Raw genomic sequence first — 19,082 nt, 5'->3', positions numbered from 1 at the left:
TAGGAATTATATGCCTATGAAAAAAACTGATGTTTGTCGGCAGAAGACAAAGCTCCAATACCAGGAAGTTTATGGTAGAAACCTTTGCCACTGGATCTTGCTGAATCCTAATGAAAACTGGCCTGGCTGCAGATAACTATCTAATATATTGACTCTGCAGCTCTGCTATTATTAGATCGCGAGCAATAGGAGCCCTCTTTGTAGATTGATGCAGTTAGGAGATGAAACTAACAGACACATGGAAAATTAGTTAAGAGGTTGTTCAACTTCTATGTTCTTTAAAAAACCTATTACTGTATTTTTTTTAGCAAGCAGGCATTCATGTGAGGAAGCATGTTCCAAAAGTTACTGCAATAAAATAAACATACAGTTACATGTCTACTATTTTTATTCAGGCACGTCTCAATTCCTCATCTTCTACAATTAAGGGTAGATCCAGGACACTTTCAGAGGATAGATTATAGCTAAAAAAATCATCATCGACTCCACGCTTAATGCTTTGTTGAATAATCTATTATTGCTGAACAGATCAAACAAGATTCTACTTGCTCTTATATTACTCTGATTTTAGAGCTTCGCATGCTTTTGCACAGTTGCTGCAGTGGTAAGTAATAATGAGACGCATGATTTGTTTCTCATCATTGTTATAAACAACCAGTCTGCATCAATTATTCGGGATTTCGGGTAGCTAATACATTTCCTCGCATCGATCATCTACCCAGAGCAGGATGAACCTTGTGAGACAGGGTTGTGGAAGGAAGTCTTGAACTACCAATACTGAACACAACCTCAATTCGAAAGATGCCTCATCAACTGTGACTAATCCATCGTAATTGATTCTTTCTCTTCTAGTGAGACGATGTATTTAATGTGATTTAACCAGCATGCTTAAGTTGAACCTTCGATGAACCTGCTTTCGTGCTGGATTAGGCTAGCTTCCGTATAAATTAGCCTATCAAAAATATTTTTTCGCCATAAAGAAAAGGACTTGGACCTCCAACTGTACCTAGAAACGTTTGCCTATCCATGGTATCATCTATAAAGGGCTGATATTAGATTTAAGATGATGAATTTTCTTATTTGAAATTCGGCATGCCCTTGAGGTGTCAACTTACAAGTACTAGATGCCTACTTATGGAGTTGATAAACATATCCATTATGTCAAAATCTGACATTAAATCAATTTTAAGTGCAGAATATAAAAATTAAGTTAAGATGAGCGATTTAACCACGTTATAGCTACATATAAAGGCATCAAATCGCACCACCGAAAAGGATATATGGCTTCACATCATAATCATTTATGTATCCACTTTTTGTGATAAGTAGTAATTGCTACAACGTATTACTAGTGATTCTCTGTAGTAATTTAGACTTAATTAGTACATGGTCCCCCTGCGGTGCTTATAAATTAGATGCATAACTAGTACAAACTTCATATATCCAAGCATCAAACTCTCACCTTCTCCTAGAAAGAAATTCAGAAGAGACTGATAATGGGAAAATCAGGTGCAGCAATTCTGATGATGTTTTTAATCACGACGGTGGTCATTGGTGATCAAATTTCACCGACTACTGCAGCTGCAGTGACATGTAACGCGGTGGAGCTAAGTCCTTGTGCAAACGCCATCACATCTGCAACAACCACGCCAACTCCGATATGTTGTAGCAAGTTAAAGGAACAAACACCTTGTCTTTGCAACTACATGAAGAACCCTTTTCTCCAGAAATTCATCAACTCTCCCAATGCCAGGAAGGTTGCTGACACTTGTGGCACTCCTTTTCCTACCACCTGCACCTAAGTAATAATCAATCGCGTCCGTCTTTTGCCTATTTATATTATATCCTCTGTACCATGTGTGTGCAAGCTATCTAGTTAGCTCTTTATTTTATGTGGAATCAAGATATGTATGCTATTTTGATATGGACTGTTTTCTATGCTATGTAAAGCAATTGTTATTCCTCAAGTTTGCAGATTTAGTGTAATGTATCTTGTGTTTCAGTGCTTTCATTATATGAATATGCAGGGCATGTGTGTGTACATAATATCTAACACTTCATGTCACAATCACAACAAAAAATGCCTGGATTACAGGTTAATCATAACAAGACGCAAAATGGAATTGGAGGCAAATGGAATGAAATTTTCAGAAATGCACTACATAATTTCCATCAGCATCCTCAAAAAAAGGCTTCAATGTATCATTCCATGCCTGCATTCCTCTTTAAATTCATTCAAGAAGAAAATTATGCATCTTTAGGCATAGTAAGGTTGAATTTAAGATTTTGCGGAGGAAACAATTGTTGACGTTCCCATCTGTTCCGATCACTCCTATAAAGAAAAGGAAACTTTCCGACTTTCCAGAAGCATTTGATGCACCTTGATCTCACACCATAAGCCCAAAAGAAACCATGTCTGTTTTCATTCACATAAAGATAACACCAATGCAAAGGAAATGCAAATTGCGTAAAATTCCAGCTATTCTGTTGCCCTCCTTCTAGCACCCGTAATGACCTTTCCTTTTCATCGCCAAAGCTACACATATAGAGAACCTTGTCCTCTGATTCATTGAACAAAGTTACCTCTACCCTAGGAAACAAGTTGTTGTTGATTCTTGCTTTCCACCTGTTCCACAAGGATAAATTCTCTGCATACGATGGCGTTACCATTAATAGTATTAGGGCCGCGACTACAAAGGCATTTTTCCTGTTTGCATTGCCGTTGGAAGCCATGGCTGTGGCTACCAACGTGAAGCTTTATTTTCTTATGGCCTATGAGATGTGAACCCATGCAATGTCTTTGTTGCCTTTGTATATATGGCAAGAGTAGGGTATTTTGGTAATATTCCACAACTTGACATGTTAATTTGGTGGCATTACCCTAAATAGAAATTTGTATACTTAAAAATGTCTGAAAAATACCTGGTTCACATTTTAAAAGTTGCCACTATATTTTATTTACGAAAAGAGAAAAATGAAATATAAAATTAGAATATTAGAATAAGTTACTTTTGTCAATTTTGTTGAGGAAAAAAGTTAAAGTTATCGTTTTTCTGCTACTATCCGTACTTAATTGTCCAACTTTCTAACTTGGTCACAGGAAAAAAAATAAAGATCCGACGGCCATAAGCAAGTGATGGTTAAACAAATTCATGGACTACACAAAAATTCTCTATGTTCGTGGATTTCCTTGCACAAAGTATGCTAGTTTATCTCTAAAATCCCAGTCACCAGTACCATTATCAATTTTTGTACAAGTCAATTTGCCACTGTCTACCAAGAAAAATTGGTTCCTAAAACAAAACCATATTGACAAGATGGATTTCAGTATAACTGAATTGCATGCAAAAAAAAAAGGATTCACGGGGTTCATCAATCGTTTAAACATATTTGAACACCAATTCATCAAACTACAGATACAGGTTATCATACAAGGAAATTAGTATATAATACCTAAATTTGTTTTTTTCCATTTGAATATGAATAAATTCAGTCAGGAAACATTACAAGGGCCTCTATATCTATTAATTATACCTATCAAAATCCCCTCGCAAGTTTACAAAAACATTATAATATCAGGACAGAAAAAATAAGCCTGTTCTAACACCACGCCACATAAACTAGATTAAACATTTCTACTATTTGCATGCAGAGGTGGTCATCTACGGGATTTGCTTCGGCCCTTCTGCACCTACCTAAAACTCTATTATGTCTAATTCTTTTATACAGTCATTGACCTTGTTACATCCAGTAGCACCTTGATCATCTTTCTTTCGAGCCCATACTTTCTGTTTGTTTTTTTAAAACTCTTCTCTTACTTTCCCTTTATGAAACTATGAGCCTTCCCTGAGTGACTTCCAAGAGGAAGGAAGTCATCTCCAATTATCATCTACGGCAGAAGAAACTAAAATCTGGGTGATTGACCTGGCGCGAAGTCAGCCAATTATCGGCGGCCTGCAAGAGAAAACTCACTAGTTGGCCATTTTCTGTCCATAGTGATGATTTAAACTTGTACGAAGCAAAACCAAAAACAGGCAATGACATCCTTGGAACACCATCAATCTCACTGGGACATGTCAGAACTGGAGCTGAAGCAGGAGCAGGAGCCGTACTTGGATTATCTGCAAAATTTGAAAATGTCTACAGGGCTCAAAACATATACTTTGTATGTAAGCTGTCTCATGTAACTAGAACTATCACCCTCACATCAGACCCATTCCAGGAACACGACAAGAAGCTGAAGATATGATGGTGACAACCATGAAAATATGATTAAGAACTGAAATATATAATTACAGTATTAGGAGAAACCAAAAGCTTATAACACCGCTTGTCAGGAAAAGGCAATACAAGAAGACCGAAAAGGCTATACAAGAAGACCAGCATGAGTACCTACGTTAATATCTAAAGATGAGAACTAGAACAAAACCCCAGGAAAGATGCAATGACCAAGACAAGCGAACTGAATACGGGAAGCAAACACCAATGGATTCATGTTCATATTTAGGGCAAAAAAAAAAGAACTCTCACCTGTCATGGGGGTAGAAAGATGATGGAATGTCAAGAAGCAAGCGTCCAGATCCTTTAGTGTTTGTCCCATTGGGATCCTATATATTGGATACCTGTAATTATTTAATCACCATTAAGTCATGTGTATAGACCTGCTTGTGCTGAACAAATGCAGGCTCAATGCAAATTACAACAGTCTTTACCAGGCCACAGATATCCAACTGGAAGGTTGCAAATCGCAGCTCCTCAGTGATTTCAATTCAGGGAACCGAAAAGCAAGATTAGTTATCTATAATAATAAGATAAAAAAACTAATCAATATATGTAATATAATTAACACCAACAAACAAAACACATTTACACACCAGAAGTACAAGTTTTCAAAATAATTTAAACAAATTAAACAGAGATCAGAAACTGTTATGGAAGGGGAAGCAGTGGCTAACCTTGTCCGCTAAAGGTCCCCTGCCAAAAGGTGGATCCCGTTCAAGATACTCAAATAACAAGAAATCTTGAGCTTTACTAGGTTCACCCTCGTCACTGGAAAATCCTTCTTGGAGGGTATTATTCTGGTCCCGCAGTGTCAAACCCTCCACTCTCTGGATTAGCTCACCTGTTGAATGGTTGTAACTCCGCTGTTCCGTCAAATAACTCATGCAACTTCTATCATGCTCATAATCACTGCTTCCATCACTACTAGAAATACTATATTCCACATCACTATCCTCACCTGGCCTCCTGCTTCAATGAAGAAAACCCAGATACATAAAAGAAGTCTCCACCAAGATCAAGGAACATATAACTGATAAAGTCAAACCTTACATTGAGTAAGGTCAAACCTTGAGCTAACAAATCATATGAACTGTTCTGTGGTTAAAATACAGCTAACTGAATACTATTCAATCAACATTTTTTCATCAAGTAGCCATAATTTTCAGGAAATAATAATATAAGGCTAAAAGTTAAAGTTAAGAGAAACAAATGTTAAGGAACCAGCCGCTCTAAAACCCCAAGGTGTTAGAGAAAGACCATTTCCAGGATCTTATACTAGTTTTCTAACAACAAATTTGTTTATATCCCATTAGCTTGCCTTTAAATAAGTTACTAACTTAAATTTGTTTTAATAAGTTGACAGTTAAAGTAAAAAATTTAGGGATAAGTTATAATCTGTTTGGATACTAGTTCAACAGATAATGTATAAATTGTGACTTATTACAAAGAAATAAATTGGCAAAGGAAAATTAAGAGTAAAGCGTATGGCGGGATGATAATAATTTTTTTGTCAACTCGAATCACAAACTTGAGATTAAGATATATTTCCTACTTGAAATTCAACTTCTAAGCCAGTTTGAGTCGTAGGTTTTGAGTGTATAACATAAATTATTTTGGTGATATCCACTTGGTTAAAAAAACTCTCTTCTTCATTCAACAGAAAGTTGCCCTGCTCTATACAGCATATAAGTAGTCTACCATGCCTTCCATTAACATGTATGAGAGGAAGAATATATATCAAGGATTCATAATTCATATAAGTTCTAAGAAAAAATTAAAAACAACCACTTCCACACATACCAAAGAACAAAGCAAAATAATGCATCCAAATGTATAGTTACAAACAAGTTGGTGACGCAAACAGCTCAAACTTAAAATTTGCAAATTAACTATATAATATTATAATAGCATAAATTTATGCATTTACTCGTAGATACTGCACTTTTACATTGTCTCTTCATATCCAACATAAATCATGCCTCAAGTTTAATCATAAGTAAATGTAAAACAAGCAACATCAAATTATTTAATCGCTAAATTACTAACTCCATATTACAAATATAGTGGTGTGGCTCCATTGTTCTATAGTTTTCTGTGTTCATAATGCGATGTGTCCAGTTAACTTGCAGTTTATGTTAAACCACAAATAATGGTGAACAGAAGATATTGTAAACTACGTAGCGCAACATCAGCTACAAATCCTAGATTTTTAGTCTACATTATTCTTCATATATTATGCAGAGTTATGGGTTATAATACAGCATATAACCATATATCAACAAGAACAATTGTTGCCCTTTGGACAAAACATTTCAAACATTACCACAATTATAAGTACCTTGTCTCTGCTGAAGGTTTTGATCGATCAACATACAATTGCATGCCAGATAAATACGGAACATAATACTGAATCACAGACTCTGTATCATTAAGTAACAAAGGAACACCAACACCATAAGCACTCCACTCCTTAAATGACTCCCACAAATCACTAAGCAAGAAAAACGGCTTTAATTCCCCTTCACAACCCCTCCGTATCTTCGACAGTCTCTACATTAAAACACAATTAATCATATCATACACTAACATCACATTACCAATATAACAATAAACATTTCGACCATGAATTTATTCACTCAAACATTTTCTAATAAATATACTATAAATATATTCTCTTGAACATTTCGATACTAGTAGGTAGTAACAAACCAACATTACATACTTATATTACCAATTATACAATAAACATTTCGATCAACAAATTTAAATTACCAATTGTATTATATACATTTCTATCATAAACATAAAATCACTTAATTACTAACACAGCGACATTTTACACAAATATATTCATTTAATCGTCCAACACAACAAACCAACATTTCACATTTAAATCACCACTCACGAATAACCACTTATACTTTAACTACGAAAACTTAAACATTTCGATACTAGCAACAAACCTTAGACGGATACTGAGCACGAACAGACGGAATAACCGACTCGAGAAACCGTTCTAAATTACACAACGGAGACACAACCGGCTCTAAAGGCACCTCCTTAACAATCTCCTGCTCTTTCGAATTCACCGAAGCTTTCGATTGACTAGCAGTAACATCACTAAGAGCTCTCCTTAGATGATCCTGATTCAATTGACCTCTCCGCGTAGAACGAGCCTTGGCCGGGTTGTAAAATCGATCTTCTCCTCGTTTCCGCCCAAATTGCAACCCAGCTCCTAGCATCTTTACCCCTAATTTCAACCTCCTGTAAACCCTAATTACAAACTTATATAATTACACAATTACAACACAAATATTAACACTTCAAACCAACAATTTCAATTATTAAATATTACTTGCTTAATTCTAATTATATAAATATAGCATATATATATGTATATATAATTAAATATGCGTATGATTAATTCGACGAATTTGGGATTAAAAATTGAGAATTTGTTAATAAACCCTAGCAGATTTTTAAAAAATATAAAAAAATTAAAAAAAATATATGTGTGTTTAATTTGATAATTATTTGATAAAATGTATTTGAGGATGCAGAGTTGTATGTATAGGTGTGTGTATAGATTGAGAATTACAGAGGGAATTAAAGAAGAAGAAGATGATAAGAAAGGAAGGTGAGAACAGAAGCAGTCAATGAATAAATGGAAGGCTAGGCGAAGAAGAAAGGAAACCTTATTGTTTTAACAAATATTATTAATTATTTTGTGGTATTTATAAATAAATTATATTAATTGAAAGACGAATTTCACTATGTTTTTAAATATGAGACCTCTTTATTATTTACGATAAAATATACTAACATGTTAAAACTTAAGACACGTGCTAATATATTAAATACAAAATTGAAAACTCGAATAAAATGTAATAAATACTGATATTCTATACAAATATTAAAAATTAATTGAGGTTTCGATTGGTTTCTTATTACATAACAAGATTCCGAGTTAAGATTAACTTTGACAACGTGTGTGACACGAGTGTGTGCTAGGGCTATGCATTCCGTTAAAACCGAACCGAACAGAATTTTTTTCTCTGCTGAATCGATGAAGATGAATCCTGTAATCGATGTTTGGTTCTAGGTTTCTAGCGGCGCTCAGACCAGAAAAGCGAAGATGTCTGATGTATGTAAATGTAATAATATATGTATATTAAAGTATTAATATTTTATTTATATATAATATGAAACTTCGGTAATTGTAATCGGTTTTCGGTTAACCGCGGTAAAAACCGAATTGCTGAAATTTTCCTACCGAAAATCGAACCGAATTTTATAATTTGGTTAACCGAACCGAAATTTTTTCGATTATTCGGTTCGATTTACGGTTAACCGAACCGAATGCACAGCCTAGTGTGTGCCCATTCTTATCTTGAATGTGAGTAGTTGTGTTGTATCCACTACCGAGGTGATAGGTGATGTCTTCTTTTTTATTATTTTCGGTTTTTACTTGGGTGGATGCTCATACACCTTCCTATCTTCACAAAAATTATGCTTATTAAAATATATCAAATTCATAAATTTTATTTTTTAGTATGTAATAATGAATATTAGACCAAATTTATTCATTTTTCATAGTTATCAAATGAAATTTGTAGTAAATTTATATTTTTATATTAAAAATTATTTTTAAAATATTTCTTTAAAATTTTGTGTAAATTTTTATATTTTAAATTCGTCAACAAATTAATCTTGATATGCAATTATTTTCCAATCAATTTGATTTAAAAATATTAGATGGACGATTCTTTCAAATTAGACACCTATATATTTATTTAAGTGGGGATGGTTATAATATGATTTGGTTCCATTTTGATAAAAATCACATTATAATCAATGATATGTGTTTTTTTTAGAATTATGCATCAAAATTGAATCAAATATCACGAGAAAACGGACCCTGCGGTACATCTCATGTTGTTACTTGAGATATAAACAAAAATTACATCATTTTAAACTTCTTTTTTATTTTCATTATTTTTTTGGTTTTCTCTCACCCCGGACTAGTCTATTCTCTCCATCTGTATATAAAGAGATGCACAAAAGGTCACCGGGCCGGGCTTTGACCGGGACTTAAAAAGTCCGGGTTTTGACCGGGCAAGACTTTTCGGACTTTGACTTTGACCGGGCCGGCCCGGACTGGGCTTTCCGAAAATGTCAGAGCCCATTTGGGCCCTCGAGTCGGGCTTAACCGGGCTTTTTCTCGGACCGGATCGGGCCGGACTTTTTTCTAATTTAAATCGAATCGAGTATTATTAGAGATTCCGAAGAATATATATGTTAGCAACTAGATCATCGTAAAAATGTATTAGTTTACATGAAATATTTTATGAAAACATTACTTCGTTGAAAACATTTAAGTTCGGCAAAAAATAAACATATTTATAGAATAATATATTTTATCATTGTTATGATAACAATGATATCCAAATATATATAGTGTACTTATTATATCTTATTTCATTATTTATGCAACGAAGTATATAAATAATATTATTAATCACAAATATGTAAATATATATGTGTTTAAAATATTATTTATATTTATAGTAAATGTGAATTTATAAATATATAAGAAAATATATTAGAATAATCAGATTATAACCGGGTTTTTTCGGGCTTTTAATCGGGTCGGGCCGGGCCAAAGCCCGGGCGTTTAACGGGGTCGGGCCGGGCCGGGCTTTGCCTAAAAATATAGGGCTTGTCGAGGCCCGAAGCCCGGGCCAGGACCAGGCCGGGCTTTGACCGGATCGGGTCGGACCAGATTTTCGGGCCCGGGTTTTTTGTGCATCTTTATCTGTATATAATACAACCTTGTACACAAAGGGCCTCAGCCCCGACTTATAAGTCAGCCCCTAACAGCTTATTGGGTAGTGTTTGTCGATTTAATTTATAAATCGAATTTAAAATATAAATTGAATTTATAATTTATAAACTGTTAAGTTGAATGTCAGTAGAGACGTATTTTCTTCAATTTATTTTATTTTTTCGTTTTTTATTAACTTTAATTTTAAAAATATGTTTTGAAATATTAATCAAATCTAAAATTGGCGAATTAATATAATTATATTTAAATTTTAGTTTATTTAAGTAAAAAAGCTGACTTATAAATAAAATTATCCAAACACTTATATAACTTATAAGTATTTATCTACTTATTATTTATTCAACTTAAATTATAAATTACTTATTTTAAAATTTGTCAAACATGCACAAACTAAATAATCTATTCAACTTAAGTCATAAATTAATTATTTTAAGATTTAGCAAACGGACACAAAATAAATACTTACCAGCTTATAAGCGAATAAGTAACTGAGGCCCTGTAACTTATTGATTTTATTCAACTACTTGTAATTATTGAAATGTGCATGTAATAAATTTGGAAACAGAAATTTGTTGTGACCAGAGAGTTTGTGCAAAAACCTTTGTTAAATCTAGTTGAACAATTAATGACATGTACGGCTACACATGGGTCGGGTTGATAAGTTTGAAGGTGATTTTTTAATTCGACCCAATTAAATCGGTTTGAAATTTTTTAACTTAATCCGTAAAATATAAGTTCGTAACTCAACCCTACCCATCGTAGATCGATTTGGGTTAGGTTGAGTCGGTTTTGATGAGTTGAAAGATCCTATTAAAAATATCAATAGTATATATTATCGCTCATTTTGAAAAATTAAATAAAAAACAAAATGTCTATAACTTACGATTATAATACTAATATTTAAATTTAACTAATATCATAATTTTAGTACATATATCATTTCATAAATCATATGCACAACCAGACAAAATTAACCATACATCTGTAAACGAAAACGAGTATATAACCATAAATTGAACAAATAAAATTTTATCATATTAATTAGGAATCTTTATATAATACTGGAGATGAGAAAAAAAAAATATTTCCTTCATCCTTCCCATTTGTTCACATTTGAGTTGGGAACAAAGATTAAGAAAAATGATAAAGTAGTGGATTAAAGTTAAAAAGTGAGTAAAGTAGTGGGACTGATTGATATTTAATGTATAAAGCGGGTATAATGGAGATAAGTAGTCGATGTGGTTGTTTTTATATTATAATTTTTTTCCTTTTTTGGAAGTTTTTGAAATGTAAATAATTGGAAGGACATCCCAAAAAGAAAATTGTAAATAAATGGGAGAGACAAACGGAGTAATATACAATCCATTCAGATATTGTAGTAGTTACATGTCTAGTAGTTACATGAAAACATATGAGAAAATGTGTAATTACATGTAACCCGTACACAACCCATTTATCTTAAAAAATTATATAAAATTATGGGTGATTTATTAATGAATCGGCCTGGGTTGGGTTAGGGTAAAACTATTTGTAACATGTACCCAACATATTTATGTTGGGTTGACCAAGTAACAATTCATCAAAATAATACTTTGTTTTCTTAGTATCAAACTCTTTCGTTTTCAGTTATCTCACATGCATAAGCATATCTTTAAGGAAGAGAAGATCATCATCGGGATCTATAATAGCATTAGAAGTATTAGATTCTTCATCATCATTAGATTCTTCAAAAGCAACTGGATTGTGCACTAATTGTTGAACTTCATCATCAGCTTCAGCATGTTGAATATAATTAGAAAATGGTGCAGTATATGATCCAGCATCTTCAGAAGATTCCACACCTTCGGCAGTTAAATCCATATCTTCAAGTATTGTAGATAAATGAATTGGAGTTTCGAGATTAACTTCCAGGACTTCGGTTCCTGTAGAATGCTGTGGTGATTCTGAAATGGATGAAACTTTATGAATGGACTGTTGTGCTACTTCATCTTCGGCAACAAGAAGTATTTTCTCAGGTGATGGAAAAATAGAGAAAATGAACTGTTTTTCAACAAAAACAGGGATTGTCTCATGTGGTGGAATAGTAGAATGTATGGACTGCAAGAAAGTATCAGTACTTAGACTTGCAGGGAGATTAATAGCACTTGGTACATCAGAGTTTACTTGAGGTTCAACAGACTGTTGTTCAACATCTGTTTCTCTAGTACTCTGGGCACCTGCAAACATATAGCAAATAAAACTTAACGTCTCTATTCTTTTAAAGTAGTCTCACTACTGCTCACACCACACATCTCATGACTTTTAATAGTCAGGGCTTCCTCGCAAGGATTACTATATCTTATCTTTCATCCACCTCTCTATTCTGCCTCTCTTGAATTCTGTTTTTCTCTCAATCTTTTCACACATGTAACTGAAAAAACTCAAAAAGATTGTCATACAGAAATAAGAGGTGGCTAAAGAACGGTGGTTTGTGGTCATACTACTAGAGATAGTCCTTAAATAAGGTCTAGAAGTACTCATATCAACATGATTTATATCATAAAAAATAAATGTCGAAAAGACTAAATCAGTATTTAAAATAAATGCTAATAACGTAATAACAATATTTATACCTTGTGAATCTGAAGATCACAATTAAGCTCACAGTTGACACACTGGTTATTTTGGATTTTAATAGCAGCGGAGGCATGACAAAACACTTTTACACACTTAAAATCCAAATAAAAGCATATAAATCGTGGTAAAAACATATGGATCGATTACTAACCTTTAATAGCGATCCAAAAGCAACGATCGGAGATCCTTAGCAGCTGCTCCTCAAACGTGAAGCACTCCACCGGTATCCACCAAGAAAACGACGTTAAAGAGGAGAAGGAGGTGGAGAGAATTTGGTTTTCTAAAACTTTTGGGTTTTTGGGTTCAAATAAAATAGGGTCTATAATAGTATATTTATAGGCAAAATTTTCAGCTGAAATTTTCCCATAAAGATTATAATTATTATCCCATTTATTATTCTCATTAATAATTAAAACACATTTTAATTATTAATCCTTTTTCTAAACATTTTAGAAATAATTCTCTCTCTTGATTTAATTTCCAAAAATTAAATAATTAATAATATTAAGAACTTTTCTTAATTAATTTATAATCAATTAAATCTCATTTAATCAATTATTAAATTTGCCAATTAATTATTTATTTCATAAATAAATAATTATTAGCCATTATTAATTAATTCCTCCACCATAAAATCATTCTCTTTTTATGGCGTGACCATGTAGGTTCAATATTAAGCCGGTAGTAGAAATAAATAATAATAAAACTATTTTATCATTATTTATATAAATTCTCTAATTTATTAAATAAGATTAATTAATTAATCATATTTATTCTACATCGTGAGGGATACTTCTCAGCATATCGCGACTATCCGGATAATATGAATTCACTGCTTAGAATACCAAGAACCTATTCAGTGAATAGTTACCGTACAATAAACTCCTTCTACCCTACAATGTCCTGATTAAATACAAGGCATGGATCTCGTGTCAAGCCTATCTAATTCAATCACTTGCTTACCATTTACTATGTTTAGTTCTATGCAAATTAGAAACTCCTTTCTAATTTCATTCACTCTGGCCAGAGATTCCTGAACTAGCATAAGTGGATCAGCCTTGAACATTCGCTTCCTTCACTGGAAGGGGTAGATCCTTTATTGATCATACACTATCTTCGTGTACAAATTCCTATACCCAGTAGAGCCCTAATAATTGCCCCTGGAGACTAAGAACTAAACCAAAACATAGTTCAGTGTACACAAGATGACTGTGATGACCTCAAGTCTAAGGATACTTGTACAACTATCACTATGTGAACAACTGCTGACACGTGAGTGAACTCCATCAATTGTTCAGCTGGGCGAGTCATGTTTAGTGAACTTATTCTATAATAAGCACCTACATACTAGCTATAGTGTCACCACACAAATATCTATGAGAACAGACATCCTTCATAATGAAGCAAGCATAGTATGTACCGATCTTTGCGGATTATTAATTACTAGTTAGTAATCCTACGACCAGGAACTATTTAAGTTTAGAGTTATCATCATTTAGGTCTCACTATCATGATCTCATCATAATCCATAAAAAGCTTTACTCTAAACTATGGTATATCTTATTTAAACACTTAAATAGATAAAGCTCGTAATAAAAACAAAACAAGTCTTTTATTAATATCAATGAAATCAAAACAGATTACATAAAAGTTATTCCTAAATCCTAATACATGATTGGACTTAGGACATATTTCTTTCAATCTCCCACTTGTACTAAAGCCAATCACTCTGGTATCTAATACCCATCTAGTCTTTATGACGATCAAAGTGACTTTCAGAAAGTAGTTTTGTAAGTGGGTCTGCTATGTTATTATGTGTGTCAACTCTATTTCAATACAATACAAGAAATGTTACCGCACTCCCACTTACCCTTTTGTAGACACATGGTTCATCTACGTTTTTGATAAAATCAAACTCTTTGGTTGTCTCATCAAAACGAATGTTCCATCTTTCGAGAAGCTTGCTTTAAACCATATATGGTTCGCAGTAGCTTACACACTAGGCTTTCATTTCCCTTGGAAAGAAAACCATCTGGCTATATGACAGATCTCATAGTCGTAGTAAGCAGCAATCGCAAGCAAAATCCGAACTGATTTTAACAGGGCTACAAGTAAAAGGTTTCATCAAAGTCAATCCATTACCTTTGTTTGAATCCTTTTGCCAAAAGCCTGGCCTTAAAGGTCTCCACCTGGCCATCTGCTATAATCTATCTTTTGTATACCGTATACATAGATTCCATTCCGGATTTCATGGCACTTTGCCATTTCTCTGAGTCAACACTACTCATAGCCTCATTATAGGTCACAGGGTCGTCATCATCAATGATCGACAACTCATTGTCATTCTCAATGACAAGGCCATATTACCTCTCAGGTTGGCGAGACACTCTCCCTGACCTATGAATGGGCTGTTCCACAAAAGGTTGTTCAGTCAGAACAGGTGTTTCCACTTGATCCGTAGTAGTTTGTGCTTCTTGAACTTCATCAAGTTCAATTTTGCTCCCACTGTTTCTTTCAAGGATAAACTCCTTTTCCAAAAAGGTAGCATGTCTGGAGACAAACACCCGATGATCGGTGCAAAAGTAATACCCTAAAGTCTCTTTAGGATATCCCACAAAACTACATTTTACGGATCGATATTCCAACTTATCTGGGTCAACTTACTTGACATAAGCTGGACATCCCCAAATCTTAACGTGTTTAAGACTCGGTTTCCTTTCTTTCCATATCTCATACGGAGTTTGAGGAACAGATTTGGAAGGCACCTTATTCAGTAAATATGCTGAGGTTTCCAATGCATAACCCCATAGGAATACTGGAAGATTTGTATAGCTCATCATGGACCGAACTATGTCTAAAAAAGTTCAATTTCTCCTTTCAGATACCAATCTGGAGGAGTCCACTGGGAGACTATACCATTTACTTTGAGATAATCTAGAAACACTCCATTAAAGTATTCACCACCTCGATCTGATCGAAGAGTTATAATACTATGTTTGGTTGTTTCTCCACTTCATACTTATACTCTTTGAACTTTTCAAAGGCTTCAGACTTGTGTTTCATCAAACACATATCTGAATCTATATCTATTATCCATGAAAGTAATGAAGTATAAAAATCCACCCATGGCTTGCGTAGACATTGGTCCACATACATCTGTGTGTACCATTCCTAGCAAATTTTCAGCCCTCTCTCCATGTCTACTAAATGGAGACTGCAGTGCCACTATGAAGTCAGATTTTCATCATCCCTTTTCTTTTATTAGTTTGTTCAATCTGAAGAAAATTATGTCACATTTATATAGACCATTATTTAAAGTACCACGTCCATAAAGAATATTATCTCTAAGAATAGAACATTCATTATTCTCAATAATAAATGAAAATCCAGCCAAGTCTTACATGGGAATAATATTCCTCACAATCGAGGGAACAAAATAACAATTATTTTAAAAACAATAGTCTTGCCCGTAGGCATATATAAATGAAATGATTATACATCTTCAGCAACAACTCTTGCTCCATTTCCCATCAGTAGAATCACCTCCTCTTCTTCAAGAGTCCTACTTCTCCTTAGTCCCTGCAACAAATTGCAGATATGAGAACCACAGGCGATATCTAATACCCAAGTAGAAATTTGATTTAATGACATATTCACTTCTATCATGAACATACCTGAATCAGAAGCGGTAGTCTCACTACCCTTCTTCTTCTTCAATTCTGCAAGGTAAACCTTGCAGTTCCTCTTCCAGTGCCCCACCTTGTTACAGTGAAAGCAAACAACTTTGCTCTTGGGGTCTTCAGCTTTTGGTGGAACCGGCTTTTCTTCACCTACTTTCTTCTTCTTAGAAGAGTTCCTTTTCCTTTTCTTAGGATTGGAACCTTCACCAATTAGAAGAACAGAACTCTTCTTAGGGGGGAAATTCGATTCCGCAGTCTTCAACATGTTGTGGAGTTCAGGCAGGCTGACATCCAACTTATTCATGTGAAAGTTCACAACAAACTGCGAGAACGAACTCGAAAGCGATTGCAAGACCAAGTCTTGGCTCAGCTCCCCATCCATGGCAAAACCAAGTTGTCCAAGACGTTCAATCAAATTGAGCATCTTAAGTACATGGTCATTCACAGATGATCCCTCAGACATCCTACAACCGAACAGCTCATTCGATATCTCATATCGAGCTGTCATCCCTGCCATATCATACAACTCTTGTAGATGCATGAGGATAGTGTGAGCATCCATATGCTCATGTTGCTTCTGTAGCTCAATGTTCATGGAAGCTAGCATGATGCATTGAGCAACATTTGCATCATCTATCCACTTACGATACACAACATGTTCATCATTATGTGCATCACTAGCAGGTTAAGTAGGCTTAGGTGAGTCAATCACGTATTCCAGCTTCTCAATCCTGAGAACAATTCTCAAGTTTCGAAGCCAGTCAGCATAATTAGGACTAGTCAATTTGTGAGCATCCAGTATGCTCCTGAGTGATAGTGCAGAAGACATAATGTATATTGTAAATCTGTAAATGATAAACACATAACAACACTTAGCAAATATTCGATTTCATTTTAAAACACTAATATGAATCGGGTCTTTATTCATAAGTGGATCCCACTAGTTTATCTAATTTATTCAACCCCCTACGTGAAAAATTAAGCATTCATAATGCTAGTGGGAATAGGGATCCTACATTCCATTACACAACCCCGGCTGTAGCACGAACCGCCATGTAATGTTCAATAGGCAGACAACTCTTGTCAATTACTTCTAATGTTATTCCCTAATCAAACTTTAGCCTCTTGAATAATTGAGTCTCGGTTGTGGCACGACAAACTCAATATTCTAAGTCAAGTCTAACCCAACATTCCGTACAGTTGAATCAGTCCCCAAAGGCCCACGGCTGTAGCACGTACCGACCTTTAGATTCTTATTCAATGTACACATCTCTATGTAATAGACAAGTATTTCTTATTTCGAAATCAAAGCCCTCGGCTGTAGCACGAACCGACAATGATTCAAAAATAAGAACTATTTTCTATCATGTTGGAAGGCTATGACCGACACAAGCCCGTTGTGTCATTGGCCAATTACTACTTGATATTATTTAATTTTAGAGGGATTATATTACGTTACAATCATAATCATATTATAAAGAGATTCTTCCTTTTATATTAAATATTTCAAATCAATAATCAATAATTAGATGATTCCCAGATCGGGTGGAACATTGTCAAGAGGCGTCACTTAATAACCCTTTCTTACAGATAGAAATCTGTTGTCGACAGAATCATCCTTTCTCTCATATCAAAAATTCATATTCAATTACGTGTTTCACAAACACAAGAATCTCATGATTGTATTCATAATATTGTTATTAAAGTTATGAAACAATTTCATTATACTAGGTTGTCTAACAAACGCCTTATGTTCATTTAAATTCACCTAAATCTATCATCGCATGATAAACTAAGCATATATCACATATATCAACATGAATAAACATCAAGGTAGGCATGTTACATCATCTATGTATCACATGAAGCATTTAAAAGCAGTTAAAACAGTTAAAAACAGCTTTAAAACACTTCATAGAAATATAAACAGTTCAAAACTTTTATATAAACTAAAATTGATCACTCCATTAGATCCGTCTCGGAAAAACGAATCCAACGGTATATTGCACGCCTAAAACGGAGTTACGAAACTCCCAAAAAATCAATTTTAATGTGGACAGTCGGGCTGTAACGCATTACAGGAACGCGTTACAAGCCCTGTAACGCATTCTGGTGATGCGTTACAACCCTTTTAAGCCATTAAAAGGTGTAACGCATTCCGTGAATGCGCCACAGGGTGTAACGCATTCCCAGAATGCGCGACACCCCTTTTTTTTTCTTTTGCTGCGAAACGCCGCCGCTTTCCTCCTCGACTAGCGTGCCGCCGTACCTGACTGTCTCTGTACTCTTCTTTCTCCCGTGCATTCAACAGTAGAACCCTCACAGATTATGTAGACAAGCAATACAAACATATATATACTATATATACATATATTTACTTATTTAATTACGAATTTAATTACAAAAACTTCAAAAATTCATAATAAAAAATCTATACATCATAAAATTATGAAAAAAATACCCAGACGATCTACAACACTTGTAGAACCCAGATCAACATTCAAAATTATTCTGAGAAATGTTTTCTCATCAGACAAAATTAATCCATGATATAACTTGTAAAAATCATAATTAATTCATACAAGCACATAAAATTCTGAAATTTTTACCACAGATCTATATGCATACAACCTTTGCTCTGATACCATTGTTGGATTTTA

General features: G+C 34.1%; 2 protein-coding genes across 3 annotated transcripts; one reads left to right on the top strand and one right to left on the bottom strand.

Moving 5' to 3' along the window:
• Positions 1-1,408: 1,408 nt before the first annotated feature.
• On the top strand, positions 1,409-1,986 carry LOC141674154 (non-specific lipid-transfer protein 2-like). The gene has a single exon (XM_074480878.1). The coding sequence runs from the start codon at positions 1,497-1,499 to the stop codon at positions 1,800-1,802; it is 306 nt and encodes a 101-aa protein (XP_074336979.1). The 5' UTR covers positions 1,409-1,496; the 3' UTR covers positions 1,803-1,986.
• A 1,382-nt stretch (positions 1,987-3,368) lies between these two features.
• LOC141674143 (uncharacterized) lies at positions 3,369-7,961 on the bottom strand. Of its 2 annotated transcripts, none has more exons than XM_074480867.1 (6): positions 7,245-7,961; positions 6,620-6,831; positions 4,956-5,250; positions 4,713-4,798; positions 4,531-4,622; positions 3,369-4,121 (listed from the first exon to the last, which is right to left on the bottom strand). In XM_074480867.1, the coding sequence occupies exons 1-6, from the start codon at positions 7,521-7,523 to the stop codon at positions 3,886-3,888; spliced, it is 1,200 nt and encodes a 399-aa protein (XP_074336968.1). In that variant the 5' UTR covers positions 7,524-7,961; the 3' UTR covers positions 3,369-3,885. The 2 variants fall into 2 exon arrangements, with proteins under 2 accessions (XP_074336968.1, XP_074336972.1); XM_074480871.1 differs by having other exon boundaries at positions 4,956-5,247; positions 7,245-7,960.
• Between the last annotated feature and the right edge of the window lie 11,121 nt (positions 7,962-19,082).

The sequence above is a fragment of the Apium graveolens genome, chromosome 1 (assembly GCF_009905375.1).
Source record: "Apium graveolens cultivar Ventura chromosome 1, ASM990537v1, whole genome shotgun sequence".
Classification (NCBI taxonomy): domain Eukaryota; kingdom Viridiplantae; phylum Streptophyta; class Magnoliopsida; order Apiales; family Apiaceae; genus Apium; species Apium graveolens.
This window is presented reverse-complemented; position numbering and strand designations above follow the sequence as displayed.

Coding starts and splice junctions, on each gene's coding strand:
- LOC141674154 (XM_074480878.1), top strand. CDS start 1,497: ATGGGAAAATCAGGTGCAGCAATTCTGATGATGTTTTTAATCACGACG.
- LOC141674143 (XM_074480867.1), bottom strand. CDS start 7,523: ATGCTAGGAGCTGGGTTGCAATTTGGGCGGAAACGAGGAGAAGATCGA. Junction 4,623..4,712: donor AGTTGGATATCTGTGGCCTG/GTAAAGACTGTT, acceptor AAATAATTACAG/GTATCCAATATATAGGATCC. Junction 4,122..4,530: donor TCTTTCTACCCCCATGACAG/GTGAGAGTTCTT, acceptor CAAATTTTGCAG/ATAATCCAAGTACGGCTCCT.